The sequence below is a fragment of the Bidens hawaiensis genome, unplaced genomic scaffold (genome assembly GCF_021521415.1).
Source record: "Bidens hawaiensis isolate Kalapana, Puna unplaced genomic scaffold, B.hawaiensis_p1.1 tig00000055_1, whole genome shotgun sequence".
Classification (NCBI taxonomy): domain Eukaryota; kingdom Viridiplantae; phylum Streptophyta; class Magnoliopsida; order Asterales; family Asteraceae; genus Bidens; species Bidens hawaiensis.
The window spans coordinates 3,502,501-3,517,878 of NW_027491016.1; the positions used below are offsets into that span (position 1 = coordinate 3,502,501).

Genomic DNA, 15,378 nt, shown 5'->3' on the forward strand with positions numbered 1-15,378 from the left:
TGGAAACTTGCTTCCTTATAAAGAGCTTCCATTTCTTTGTTTGTTTCCATGTGGGATGAAAGTATCTTATTTCCTTAACATAATATGCTTAATTTTTCCTTATCTCATTTTTTCATTACTTGTTTTTGAGATTTTAATCCTTCAACTTTCAAAGTTGACAACTTTAGTCCAAAATAAATATGGGTTTTTCCTAGATGTTACACCTAAGTTGACAAAAACAAACTACACCATGTGGGCAATTCTGATGAAGCAAATCTTGAAGGCTTATGGCCTTTGGGGGATGGTTAATAAAGCAGTAGAAGAAGAAGATGATGAGAAGAAGGTTTCTACAACAAAAGCAATGATTTATCAAGCACTACCGGAAGATTCTTGATGCAGGTTGCATAATACTCGAGTGCAAAAGAGGTGTGGGAATCAATCAAGGTTTGGTATGTAGGAGAAGATCAGATTCAGAAAGCACGTTTATTAACGTTAAGGAACGAGTTGGAGACGTTGAAGATGAAGGAAAACAACACTGTGAACGAGTTTGCAAGCAAGTTAAGTGGCATGAGATCAAAGTTTAGAACTCTCAATTCTAATCTCAAAGACAAGGTGATTGTAAGGAAACTAATTAATCTTTGTTCCTAGGAAATTCTTACCAATCATAGCCTCTATGGAACAATATTCAGATATTGATAGTATGCCTTTTGAAGAAGCTGTGGGGAGGATAAAGACCTTTAAAGAACGCCTTCAATCCTTTTATGAACTAGGAGAATGATCAAAATAAGCTATTACTAGGAAGTTCAAGTAATCCAAGGGTTGATGATCCTGAAAGTTGGCACTATGGAAAGGGAAGAGGCGGTGATCAAAACTGTGGTAGGGGAAGAGGTTTTGGAATAAGAGAAAGAGGACGTGGAAGAGGCATGGGACGAGGAAACAAAGACAAAAGTGGGTTTAGGTGCTATGAATGTGGTGAACTCGGTCACTTTGCATATGAGTGCACCAAGTGGGAGGAAAAGAAAGATGATAAGAACGAAGAAGCAAACCTTGTTCGAGATGATCACGATCCAGCTTTGTGGTGAATAATGAATGGGTCGGTTTCAAGATTAAGGGGGAATGTTGAGATATAATATTGAAGCGGGTTATCGAAAGTTGAAGGTGCTAAGTGAAAACATTTTATTATGTTTATTTAGTATGGTAAAAATATTAAGAGTTATTTAGTTTCCTAAATATGTTTTCTTATTTTGCAAGTTGTTAGTTTAGTAATTTGCAAGAGTCAAGAATTATAATAAAGAGAAAGAGTCGATCTTGGTTGAGATCAAACTTCGTGTTCGTATTATTGGGTCTGATTTCCAACAATATATTGTTGCATCCTACTGCCTAGTCCAGTTTTATACAACTGGTTTTTTGGTATAAACTACAAACTAAACCGTTCATTACGATTTGAAGATTTTGAAATTGACTAACCAAAAGTTAACACAAAAACCGATCTTGAATCCAAACTGAAGATTAGTTTGAATGGTTTCACGATGTTAAACCAAACCATGAACAAACCTAAAACTCATGAAAAACCAAACTTAAGTCAATAATATATGATCTCAAACAAACTTTATATTATTATTGTTATTATTATCTTCTATTTTGTAATGACCAGCAAATAAAATCCAATTATTCAAGATAATCCACTTACAAAAAACGACCCATACACCCGCGACAGCAAACAAGACGCTGAACACACCATGTTTCAAACTTTAGGCCAACCTCTATCCAAATTTTAAATACTTACTTAATTTCCATACATAAAAAAAAGAAAAGGAAATTATTATTCTATAAAGTTCCACCACCACCACGGGTTTGGCTTTGCCCCAAAAGGATACGGATCACACCAGCTTTCTCCAAAGCAATCTCCACCGTCCGATCTTACACCACATCCCCATCGATCCGTAACGCTTTCATATAACGCAAAACACATACACCACTTCTTTCTTTCTCTCAAACACCAACACAAGAAACCAAAAACAATCAATCATGGCTGCAACCGTTACCAGCGCGTGGGCCAAACCTGGCGTCTGGGCTTTGGATTCCGAGGAACACGAAGACGAACTCAAACAAGAACCGGTCCATGCACCTCCCGCCGCACCCATGTCCGATTTTCCGGACCTCATGACCGCCGCAGCCACCAAGACCAAAAAGAAGAAAGGACAGACCTTGTCTCTCGGTGAATTTGTCAACAAGCCCTCGGCGGCCAAGGGTTTGACCGCCGAGGACATGTTGATGCTCCCCACCGCCCCGCGTCAGCGGACCGCTGAGGAGCTGGACCGGACCCGGTTGGGTGGGGGGTTCAGATCTTATGGGGATAGGAATAATGATTCCAGGTGGGGGTCCGGTCGGGGCGGGGGCGGTGGGGATGATGAGAGGCGCCCGAGTCGGGAGCTGTTGGGCCCGTCTCGGGCCGATGAGAATGATGATTGGGGGGCGGGGAAGAAATCGATTGGTGGGGGGTTTGATAGGAGGGAGAGGGGTGGGGGCGGGTTTTTTGAGGGGTCGCATTCGCGGGCGGATGAGTCTGATAGTTGGGGGTCGAATAAGAGTTTTAGACCGTCCGAGGGAAGGCGGCCCGGGGGGTTTGACAGGGAGAGGAGAATGGGATTTGAGTCGAGTGGGGATGCGGATAATTCGGATAATTGGGGGAAGAAGAAGGAAGTCGAGGGGTGGAGATTTGGCGGGGGCGGTGGTGGAAGCGGAAGCGGGAGTGCTTTCGATAGTTTGAGGGATAGGCGTGTGGTTAATGATTCTTCGGATTCCGATACTTGGGGGAGAAAGAGGGACGAATTGGGCGTTGGTGGTGGGAGTGGCGGTAGGCCGAAGCTTAATTTGCAGCCTAGGAAGTTGCCGGTGGGTGAGGGGGAGATGGTGAAGCCGACAAAGAGGTCGAATCCGTTTGGGGATGCGCGTCCGAGAGAGGAGGTGTTGAAGGAAAAGGGGGAGGATTGGAAGGAGATTGATGAGAAGCTTGAAGCGATGAAGCTTAAAGAGTTGGGTTCAGGGGATCGGTTTAAACGAGCTGATTGGAAGCCGAGAGTGGAGGAAGATTCAACTGAGAAGAGTTGGAGAAAGAACGATGCTGATGTTGCTTGTCCGAGGTTTGATATTCATATAACTGCACGTTAGTGTTGGTGTTTATGTTTTAATCTTATATGACTTGTTTTGTTTTGTGAATTGGATTGTTCATTGTTTACGCTACAATGATTAGACATCTAAGATTCTAAGAAACAAGTTTTGTGAATTGTGTTATTCATTGTTTATGTTACAATGGTTAGACATCTAAGACACAAGTGAAGGTATGCATAATTGCTGTTTTAAGTTTTCAAAAAGGTAATATTATTAATCAAGAACTTACAATAATATATGAGTGGAAAATATTTAAGCGAATTACAATTAGATATAGTGTTATTTTAAGCTTTCATGGTTCAATTAGTTGTCTGTTTGAACAAAGGATAAACTAAACTTGTATGATCATAATTAACATGAATTGATGAATGATAATTTTATTTGTTGAGGTTTCTAACTAAAAGGATCATGAGATCTCTGTGACCTGATTAGTGATTAACCATTTGGCTGATATTCGTTGTTCATACACTTTCTTTGTTTTTCATAACCATTTGGTCTTATTTGTTCATACGTTTGTATGTTTTTCATGACCGAAAGTGTACTCTGGTTTAAAACCAAGTTATGTATATGTTCAAGTAGCCTTTCTGTTGGTAATTTTTATCCCATTTGAACTTTGTATTATATCATGTTTACCCAACAAAAATCATTATATCATATATATTAAATTTATGACATTTATACACTTTAATTATCATAAAAAAATGCATTTAATGAAAAGATTAAATATGAAATTTAATTATTTTAAATGGGTATATTTGAGATTAATTCTTTTTTTGTGTTGAGTAAATATGATATTATGCCTGTTTAAAGCTAAAATTTTATTTTCATCAATGAATCTTATGCAACTTTTATAATGTCTGGTTATAATTTTGATGTGCAGTGCCGAGAAGAGTGAAAATGGACATACAGAAGAAGGTGCAGGTGAAGGTCAAGCTGAAGAAGAAGATGCGAAAATGTGAGCAGTGAAAAGTAATGTCGAGTTTGGTGTCCTGTTTTTGCATGTTTTTTTTTTGTCACAAGTTTTGATAGACTGAGTAGAGTGATTTTTGTAGGACTAAATGCATACTTGTGTTAATTTATTTTTATGTTTTAACTTTTGACCTCAGTTTAAACATGAGTGAGTGCATCTATCGACTTTTATTTTATTTTTATATTGAAGATGTGTATTCTTGAGTCATTTGGTGTTTCATGTTACATTATGATCATGAGTAGAACCAACCATATAATCATGACCTTATTTGCTGATTATTCTCTTTTTGATAAAGCGCAATCATCCATTTAAATTTGTTCTCCTTTCTATTGAACATCATGGTTTATTTAGAACTGATGAAAAAATAACATCGATTATTCGTTCACATAGTCCACAGGAGCGCAAGTTCATTAAGGTACTGGTATTCTGATCTTCAGTGGGGCGATTGTAGCTATAGGTTGAAATCGTAGCCCTACCGTTAGTTTGGAGTTTGGGTGGTGTGACTGTATCCCAAACTAGTCGTAAGCGTTTTTTGACCTGTCTGCTTTCCTTTATCACACTTTCGGCCCGGTGTTGCTTACAACATTTTATGCTAGAGCTAAGCCACCATTATAATGTCCAAGTCATTTTTCATTCCTAATGGCAAGCAAGGAAACCCAGACTTACAGCGGTTCTTGCAGCTATGGAGCAAGAGAAATACGAGATGTTACGTAACTTACGTGGAAATTAACCATCGTACTTCGATGGCGAGGAGTAAATGCATTCACTTTACCACGATGGATGACGACGAACTCTCCTACGCAGGAGACTAGGAGAGTACAGTATGACTGTCGAAACCCCAAATATCGATCTAACAATGATATCAAAACTTGGCATTCTAGAACCGTAGAAAGGGTGTTCGACTACAAACAAGCCCTGGAAGAAAATGCTAATGTTGCCGCCTTGGAGCTAATAATGTATGCTTCTGCATGGTGGGCGAATACATGCTTAAACGAGAACGAAAGAAAAATGTAAAGATTAAAGACCAAGCCTGCCAAGGTGATGGACTGGGCAAAGTCCGCAAAGATGAAAAGGCTACTCAACCAGAAGTTCATACCCCCTATATATACTACTTCCAAGAAAGTTGTTCCAAACTCATTTTTTGAGGCAAGGCACAAAAATTGTGAAAGAATACACTTACGAATTTGAATATCTCATGACGTGTGATGTAGCCGAGGACAAACCGCAAACCCTTGTGTAATGAAGCTCCTATATGTGGTCGAATTACACCCCTATTCAACGTTGGAAGAACTAGCATTACTAGCCGTCTAGCCCACAATGAATAGAACCATCACTTATCATCAGTCTTCAACATTCATCAACAATGGTACTAGGTACCTTTCAACAAGATCTAACCATGGTATCAACATCCTAATCTATTCCCACAAGTATTTCCAGTTTCATTAACTTTTTAACACTAAACCCGTTCACCAACTATGGATCATCCAGGGTTCTTGATTAAGAACTTACCACGAATACTTGCTAAGAGGATGATGATTAAGGGCTAAACCGTTTATTTCTATACCCAATTTCACCAGTGTTCAAATCCCCTCTCTTATCGATTATTGTTCGTCGACTTTACTCAAATAAACATAAGCGCATGCACAGATACAAATTTGGGATTATATGTTGGAAAATTAGAAATGGTGAATGAAAATTAATTATTGTAATAATAACATAAAACTCTTGGTTTGGTGAAACTCTTGAGTATAGTAGCTTGATGACACTTAATAAGTTTTTATTATAACATTAAGTTACTAATTAAGTGAGACACTTGATTTTCTTTAAAATCTTGTATACATTAGTAGGCTTTGTGCCTTATTGGATGGTGCTTGAATTGTGTTCACTTTAAAAAAAAAATCCATATGGTTAGAGAGGAGTACTCTCTACTCAATTCCTTCACCATCTTATTCATTAGGATTCCTTTTCAAGAACACCAATATACCCGGTGTAACCTCGGGCACGTAGCCTTTCCCGACAGTACATACTGTTTCGGCTGTTGTACCCTGGGAGACAGACGGACTCTTTAGTAGAGACCCGAAATCTGTTTTAAGGGAAGCGTGTTGAACACGTACCTCAGCCTCAACCGTCAACATTAGTTTGCTCGCAAATGATCATACAAGAAGATACACTTCAAGTTTTCATTGAAGACTACACAAAAGATCGTTCATGAATACCCGATTCAAGGAGCTTAGTCGATGACTAATATGATGAAGACACAACACGAAGCTATTACATGAAATACCTGATGAAAGCGCATTATATTATATATTTTGAACATAAAAAAAATTGTATATTATATTCATTTTATTCAATTTTGTAAACGGTATTGTACTCTTATATTTCCCTTTACTAACGAGAGTATCGTTAGCGATTATTTTATTTTAATAAAAAGTGAACCATGTCTTACAATCTTAAAACAGATTTCGTGAGATTGTTGCTACAATCTTAAAACCTTATTTATAAGGATTTTGGGTTCACGAAAGAAACTTTAGAAATAATTTTGGGAAATATTATTTGTAGTATGATATTGGTTTTAGATATTTTAAAGATTGGAGTAGAATCTTATATCTACAAAATGTTGTGTTACATAACGAAATGTTTAATTCAACTGTTTGGTTTAGAAACGATTTTTGTAATCGTTAGTATTCTAACAACAATGTTAGAAACGGTTTTTGGATAATCATTGAGGTTTTATGTCTAATAACTGTGTTAGCAATGGTTCATAGTAAACCGTTCATTTTAAAATGATTGTTGTAATCGTCTGTTTTCTAAAACTCGTGTTAGAAACGGTGATTAAAAAAAACATCCGTTTAAAACCAATTTTGTAATCGGTTATTTTTCTAACTTGTGGGTTAGACCGGGTGTATTGGCATACAACATATGTTTAAATATCTAGCATGCGTGTAAGATACGATTTTTTATATATATAAACATATGTGTTTGAAGCGTTTTGTATAAACGTTAATGTTCTAACGGGCATGTTAGAAAATAATGTAGTGAGACGTACATGTGTAATTTGGTGAAAGCGTGCACAAAAGATTTCATGTGTGTATGTTCATATTCCTCTCATTAAGTCATTAATAATTCACCCATTAACTTTATGTTAATTGAGTGACTTTTGGGTTATACACAAGAAAAAACAACGGTTTAAAGGTTTTTGTCTCAAGTTTCATGTTTCATGTATAGATATTTTTTCCTACAATGTACGCATTATAATTGTTTAAGTTCTAACATGCTTGTTAGAAATTGTTTATTTTATAAACCATATTGAAAAGAAATGTTTTGTGTAAACATTTAATTTTCTAACTTATTTTTTAGAAATAAGTAGAAATGGTTTTTTTTATAGATTCTATCCTTGGAAAACGTTATATGTAAACATTCAGTTTTATAACGTGCGTTATATCATATATTTTTTTTAAACATATGTGTTGGAAACCATTTTAGTACAAGGGTCTTAAACCTAAACCATATAAAATGTTTGATATTTTAAGTCTTGACTTTGTTTTTTATAAACCCTTGTTATTATTAATATAATATATTGCAAAAGTAAGAAAGTGTTTCAAAATGATTTTAAACAAAGTTTTGTATATTTTAGATAATTCAAAATGGTTTGCTACTCTTGCTAAAAGTGATGTATGTTAAACTAAGATAACGTTTTCAAGGATAATCTATGATAGAAAACAACTTCGTGTTGTGTGAACAGGATTGATTGTTCAAGCTTTGCTACTTAAACTTAGTGCTGTTTTGAACATAATTTTTCAAGAGTATAGTTTCAAAATTGAAATGAGGATATAAGAATATGTATACATGGAGTTCTATATGAGGGAGTATCTCAATACAAAGCATAAAATGATATCATTGAAATGATTTTGGTCGGATGATGAAAGTGTTGAAGATAATAGTAACACTTTGAGATGTGATGTCTAGACGTGCCTATTTATCCATTTGAATATTTATTATTAAAAAATGTTTTATGTTGTAGTTTCGGTTGTATTATTATTTTGTGTTCAATATCTTTGGATAACACTTGCAATTTTACAACCAGACACAACAATATTTATTGTGACACAAAATTATTTTATAAATTTTTTTAACGAAAAATTAATGTTAAAAAAAAGGAATAATTTTAAATGGATAGTGAAAAGGAGTTTTGCATAAGAAACAACTTGTGAGTTGTTGCATGACTAAAGTCTAAAACGAGACATCAAATGTATAAATACATCATGAGGGGGTCATGGAATAAAGATGTGAGTGTATTTAGATGAAATACACAAGAATGTGATATTTAACTCCTTGGAGATTAAATATCTGTGAATTGTAGCATATGAATTAATATATGTTGATGAGATATTTAAATCCTTGGATATTCATCATTGAAAATTCACCGAGTTGAATTGTAAGAGATTTATTATGCTATTATTGTAATTGATATTAAGTAATCTCAAGAGATTTATTATAATATGCTTACAATAGCGATGGACATATAGATGTTTCTACCATCATTCACTTTGTTTGAATTATGTGGAAGTTTTATATTTCATTTTGGGAGAGTATCTCAATAAATAGTTTCAAGAAACAATGAAATGTATAAATCTTTCTATGCAAATGTGAATTCCAAGAGTTTGAGTGTTAATCCAATGACTTTATCTCAACATAATAGTGATTATAGACGAGTGGCGTTAATCTTGATGAATGTATTCATCAAAATGATTTGGATTAAGACTTATGTTAAAAGTCCATATAAGTAAATGATGAAGTCTTTTAGTAACAAAAGGAAAATAAGTTATGTTCCTTAAATGAATGATGAAGTTATGTATGTGCTACATACAATAATTAACTTGTGAGACTTTCTTAAATACTAATTTTTAGAGTTTGTTAATTAGTCTCATAATTTTGTCTAAAATTTGGGTTGAACATTTCAAAGTGAGATTATAATGGCTGTGAAGAATCAGAATAATGCATCTTCTGTTCACATGCTAAAGTATTATAGTCTAAAGCATGCTAGACTAGTACTTGTTAATTATGGTGCTTTGAGAAGACTAATTAATGTGAAACATTCACAACACAAGAATGAATTTGTGTATAGACAAATTTAAAGAGGGGTTTCATTCAATCTAAAGAAATGATATAACTTATGAGGATCGTCAGAAGACCTCAACATTTTAGGTATGTTCTAGATGGTGATTTATAATCCTTCTAGACATGTGATGGTTTGTTAACAACCTTATGACAAATTTAGCTTAAACTTTATCAAGTGGTGGAAGCTAACACTAAGCATGTTTTACTTTATTAGTTAGTAAGCATTGATGAACTCATTGATACAAAGACGTGGTCTTGTTCGAATCATAAGTGCCGATTTATGGTCATAAGTAAAGTTAAGCAAACTATGTCAAAATGCAAGAAATGTGGGGGAAGCCATTTAAGAAACAACCCTTTTAGGGTATATAGAAATGGTAATTGAGATGATTTCTCATACTTGTGTAAGAAGGAAGAACCTTTCTTTACCCCATCCGAAAGTTGGATGATGTTATCCAATAGAACTTAACTGTGGAGGTGTCTTGCATTTGAACTTGGAAGGTTTAGCAATGAGGATTATCTTAATTCAATCTAACAATGCAAATACACAACTAAATGGAAGACAAAAATGTCGTAGTGCATAATGGAGATGTGTTTGCCTTAATTATAAGTGTATCTTACAAAGACAAATTTTATAACCAGATTCAGGTGGCCACTATGGTTATAGTCTTCAAAAGTTGACAATAGGCAAAATTAACTTATAAGTTAAGAACACATCATGACAATTGATCTCAACTACGCGAGTTATCTGTAGTGACTAGACAAAGTCAAAGATAATGTTATGGATCCAACAACCTAAGAGTTTAGTAGAGATCAAGTTGTGGAATAAGACTAAAGCCCATGAAAAAGGGTATATAAAGGAAAACCTAACTTAGTTGACTAGAGATCCCAAGATCTAAGTTCAATAGGACAACCTAATTATATATCTAAAGGTGGTCACTGTGGGGACATAGCTTATGTATAAGTTGACACATAAGCTAATATATATATATATATATATATATATATATATATATATATATATATCCTCCTAAATTATAAAGGGCGTCTAATTACTTCCTAGTCCATTCCTATAATAACAGTGACATGTTGTGAGGCTAAGCATAATATACGGTTAATGATTTGTGTAAATCATTATAACCTTAATGCTTTTAATGATTAATGGATAATCACCTATGTGAAAGAGAAGTGGGGTCGCTTCGAATGAAATTGTGGGGTGCGCAATTCCTAGAGCTTTCACAGAACCAGGCTAGTGTTCCAGGACCATAATGGACACGACAATGAGGGGATGTGCTCGGCTAGGGAGAGTATTGTGTGAAGTGTATTGTCGTCTACACAAATGGGGGTTTGTTCAAGGACATCGCGTCTACTAACCGCTAGGAGACTAAGTATACTTCACAACGAAAGGTTCAAAGCTAACACCTACCTATCCTGCAATACTCAACTGTCGAGGTTCCATTGGATATCTTGTGTGTGTTTTGATTAATCTCATTCATGTGGGGGATTGTTGGAAAATTAGAAATGGTGAATGGAAATTAATTATTGTAATAATAACATAAAACTCTTGGTTTGGTGAAACTCTTGAGTATAGTAGCTTGATGACACTTAATAAGTTTTTATTATGGCATTAAGTTACTAATTAAGTGAGACACTTGATTTTCTTTAAAATCTTGTATACATTAGTAGGCTTTGTGCCTTATTGGATGGTGCTTGAATTGTGTCCACTTTAAAAAAAAATCCATATGGTTAGAGAGGAGTACTCTCTACTCAATTCCTTCACCATCTTATTCATTAGGATTCCTTTTCAAGAACACCAATATACCCGGTGTAACCTCGGGCACGTAGCCTTTCCCGACAGTACATACTGTTTCGGCTGTTGTACCCTGGGAGACAGACGGACTCTTTAGTAGAGACCCGAAATCTGTTTTAAGGGAAGCGTGTTGAACACGTGCCTCAGCCTCAACCGTCAACATTAGTTTGCTCGCAAATGATCATACAAGAAGATACACTTCAAGCTTTCATTGAAGACTACACAAAAGATCGTTCATGAATACGCGATTCAAGGAGCTTAGTCGATGACCAATATGATGAAGACACAACACGAAGCTATTACATGAAGTACCTGATGAAGGCGCATTATATTATATATTTTGAATATAAAAAAAATTGTATATTATATTCATTTTATTCGATTTTGTAAACGATATTGTACTCTTATATTTCCCATTACTAACGAGAGTATCGTTAGCGATTATTTTATTTTAATAAAAAGTGAACCATGTCTTACAATATACATGGTAATTAAACCGTTGTATTTTTCCACCTAGTTAGGTTCTTAAACAATTGCAACTCGAATCTCTCTGGTTTGCTTTATCTTATTTTGTAGCTAAATTACTTTGCTTATTCATACTTTGCACACTCAAGTTTTACCGCTATTTCAATGTCAAATGTATATCTACTCCTCTATAATTTTATAAAAATACAACTAAAATAGACACACGCATACGATATAGCGCACATTTATTTATTAAAATAAGTTCAAGTCTTCATCATTATATCCTTATAATTATTAAAAGAAAAAATTACAGTTTGAGTCCTTGTGATTTTAAGACGGAGTCACTTTTAGTCCCAAAAAAAATGAACTGCTAAAGTCCCCGTGGTTTAAAAAGTGAACCGTATGAGTCCTTCCGTTAGTTTGGCGTTAAATTTTCCATCCAAAAATGTGTGAATGTACTGTTTTATCCCTGATTGATTATTGAAGGTAAAAAAAACACCACAGTTCATTGGACTCTTCTTCTTCCTTAATCTATAATTGAATTACACAGCCCCTTCCTCAAAGGTCAACTTGGCTTCATTAATTGATTTCACAGGCCTAGTTTTACACTGGAAATCAACTTGGCTTCATTAATCGGTCAGAACTCGGTGGTGAAATCGGCACAGAACCCGACGGTGAACGGCGGTGAAAACGGTGCAGGTATGTGCTATCGTATATCCCGGCGGTGAAATCGGTGCGGGTACGTGCTATCGTATATCTCGGCGGTGAAATCGGTCAGAACGGCGAATGAACGACGGTGGTTGTGAAATTCGACGACGGTGAAGGACGGTTGCCAATTGAAGTACAGACTACAGTGGTTGTGAAATCTAGCGATGGTGTTTAACATTGTGAATTGAACGGCGATAATAATTGAACGACTGTACAATATATTCTAGGGTAAATGTGTTTTAGATGCAAGATTACATATATACCCTTAATTTTAAAGTCAAGGTTAACGACTGTTAGATTGCGGGATCCATACGGTTCACTTTTTAAACCACAGGGAAATGAGAAGTTCATTTTTTTTCAGGGACTAAAAGTGTCTTCGTCTTAAAACCACGAGGACTCAAACGATAATTTTCTCTTATTAGAAATTACAAGGGTAAAATTTTAAGATGTTACTAATATGTCTCTCTTTTATAAGTAATATACGTAACATACCAAAACAATGTATTAGATTATATAGAAGTTCATAAAAAATCATATTTAACTATAAATACGTCTTAATTTGATAATTATCATCTTAAAAAGACGTATGCAATAACATTTGTGAGTTAAAAGTGGCTATACTAAAGAACAACTCTAAGTTAAAGGTAAAAAAAAAAGGACCTAAGGTCAATTTTCTTTTTAAAAATATACCAACAACATATTTAAAATTATATATATAAGTTTATATAAAAATTATATTAATATTATAAAAAATAAAATAAAATCTTAAGTGATAGCTAAATAGCAACTACCAATAATAATAATAAGTAATAATAATAATAATCATTCCCTACACTTTTAAACCTCATCCAAACACCCCCGATAATAATAATAATAATAATAATAATAATAATAATAATAATAATATAAAACTGAGTGAGCTGATCCAAATATCATCTGATATAGAGAGAGTAGGGTTTGTTTCCTCTCTCATCACATCACAGTTTCTAGGGTTTCTTTCTTTCTTTCAAAATGGCTGCTGATAACGGCGACAGGAAATCAGGAACCGTCAAGTGGTTCAACGACACCAAGGGCTTCGGCTTCATCACGCCCGACGACGGCAGCGAGGATCTCTTCGTTCACCAATCGTCCATCCGTACCGACGGTTTCCGCAGCCTCGGTGACGGCGAGAGTGTCGAGTATGTCGTCGAGGAAGGATCCGACGGACGGACCAAAGCTGCTGACGTCACCGGTCCTGATGAAGGTCCTGTGCAGGGAAGCAGCCGTGGCGGTGGCGGCGGTGGCGATCGATATGGAGGCGGCGGTGGTGGAGGTTATAATGGCGGCGGCCGTGGTGGTGGATACAGAGGCGGCGGCGATCGTTATGGCGGAGGCGGTGGTTACGGTGGCGGCGGTGGCGCGTGTTTTAAGTGTGGTGAGACTGGACATATGGCTAGGGATTGCTCTCAGGGCGGTGGAGGCGGTGGTGGTTACGGCGGTAGTCGTGGTGGTGGTGGTTATGGCGGTGGACGCGGTGGTGGCGGCGGCGGCGGCTGCTATAACTGTGGGGAGGAGGGGCATTTTTCTCGTGAATGCCCGAACGCTAGCAACCGTTGATCCCGTGGGTAAAATGGTAAATATGTCTTTGTTTAGACATTTACTTGCTTTCTGTTTTAAGTTTTGTTGTTTTTGTTGGGTGATCATACTAAATGCTTGTTTTGGTTTTGAGATATTTTTAGTTTGGTATGTGATGGTTTTTGGTTGTTATGTTTGAATCTAGGGTTTGGATATGAAATATATATTTTCTAGTGTTCATCATATATGGATAACATGATGAATGTGAACATGTTGATAAATTGTTTGGGTGTGTTTATGGTCATGATCGAAGTATCGAACCTTAGTTGACAAAAGATGGTTTCGAATCAATACGGATGAAACAGGGTGGATTGATGGTATGTTGCTCAAAATTGTTAGCTTGTTAGAAAATGATACATTTTGCTTACTAGGCCGGTTAGTGAGTAGCCAGCGGGGCTTATAGTGCTCATCCTTGGCATAGTAAATAGGGAGTGACATGATTGTTTATGTGATGTTATGGTTCGTCCCCTTTTGCGAAAAATTATTAACGCTAACTTGTTGGTTTGGTTTACGATGATCGAATTTAAGTTTTGAACTTTTTAACGATGAATTGGTGATAAGTTTTTGAATGCTTTGACGGTAAATAACTTGTTGGTTTGGTTGATGATGAATTGATGACCCATTGCAAGTTTTGAACCTTTTAACAATGAACCTGTGTGAAAAACTGGAGTGCTTTAACGGTAAAACCAACAGTAAAATGACCAAATCTACTTTTAATGCTTGAAAAGTAGTCACTGAAACTAGGTGTGACCTACCTGTAGAGGTGCACAAATCGGGTTCACCTTGAAAACCCGAACCGGTTTAGAACCGGTTTTTTTCACACCGGGTAGAAAATGAAACCGGTTCCAGTCAAGAACCGGTTCGGTTCCCGACCCGAACCGATGCCCAGAAATGCAAACTTTTAGGAACCGGGTAGGGTTGGAACTGGACCGGTTATTACGTAAAAACCGGTTCCACCGGTTTTTTTTGAAATTCAAACAATATAGCCGTTAGAAACCGATTCCAACGGCTATATAGCCGTTTTTGACCGTTGGAACCGGTTTTATTACTATATTTAGCCATTTTTCATTCCATAAATACCAATGTATGAGTGTGTACTTGTTAAATCACTTCCAAAACTATAAAACACACTCCAAAACACAATTAAGCTTAAACCGACAACAAATGGCAACTAATGACGACGTTGTTATGGTGATCGAAACAACAAGATGCCCCGATGTTTGGGTTCATTACGATTTGTGTCTAATGACCGACTCACATGAGATGGCACGTTGCAAATATTGCTCGAAGTTTCTTAAAGCAGCGTCTAACTCGACATTACGAAAACATACGAATAAGTATTGTCGAGAGAAAAGAAGTTTGGATGCTAAAAAAGCGGAAGTGGGAGAATCGCCTGGCTCTACAACCCAAAAATAAGTATTCCCGAATTAAAACGACGGACTTTGTTTTTTAAGTTTTAGTTGTTATGTTTAGTATCGTTTATGTTTTAATAATGTTTGTAATAGTTATTGTTTAAATAAATAAAATGTTCGTCGTTATTAAA

General features: G+C 35.9%; 2 protein-coding genes across 2 annotated transcripts; both read left to right on the forward strand.

Annotated features, from left to right (window-relative positions):
* Positions 1–1,965: 1,965 nt before the first annotated feature.
* Positions 1,966–4,149, forward strand: LOC143529339 (eukaryotic translation initiation factor 4B3-like). The gene is made up of 2 exons (XM_077025187.1): positions 1,966–3,122; positions 4,031–4,149. Exons 1-2 carry the CDS (start codon positions 2,008–2,010, stop codon positions 4,107–4,109), a joined length of 1,194 nt encoding a protein of 397 aa, XP_076881302.1. The 5' UTR covers positions 1,966–2,007; the 3' UTR covers positions 4,110–4,149.
* A 9,022-nt stretch (positions 4,150–13,171) lies between these two features.
* LOC143529531 (uncharacterized) lies at positions 13,172–13,883 on the forward strand. Its single transcript, XM_077025333.1, has one exon. It carries the CDS (start codon positions 13,233–13,235, stop codon positions 13,815–13,817), a length of 585 nt encoding a protein of 194 aa, XP_076881448.1. The 5' UTR covers positions 13,172–13,232; the 3' UTR covers positions 13,818–13,883.
* Positions 13,884–15,378: the final 1,495 nt, after the last annotated feature.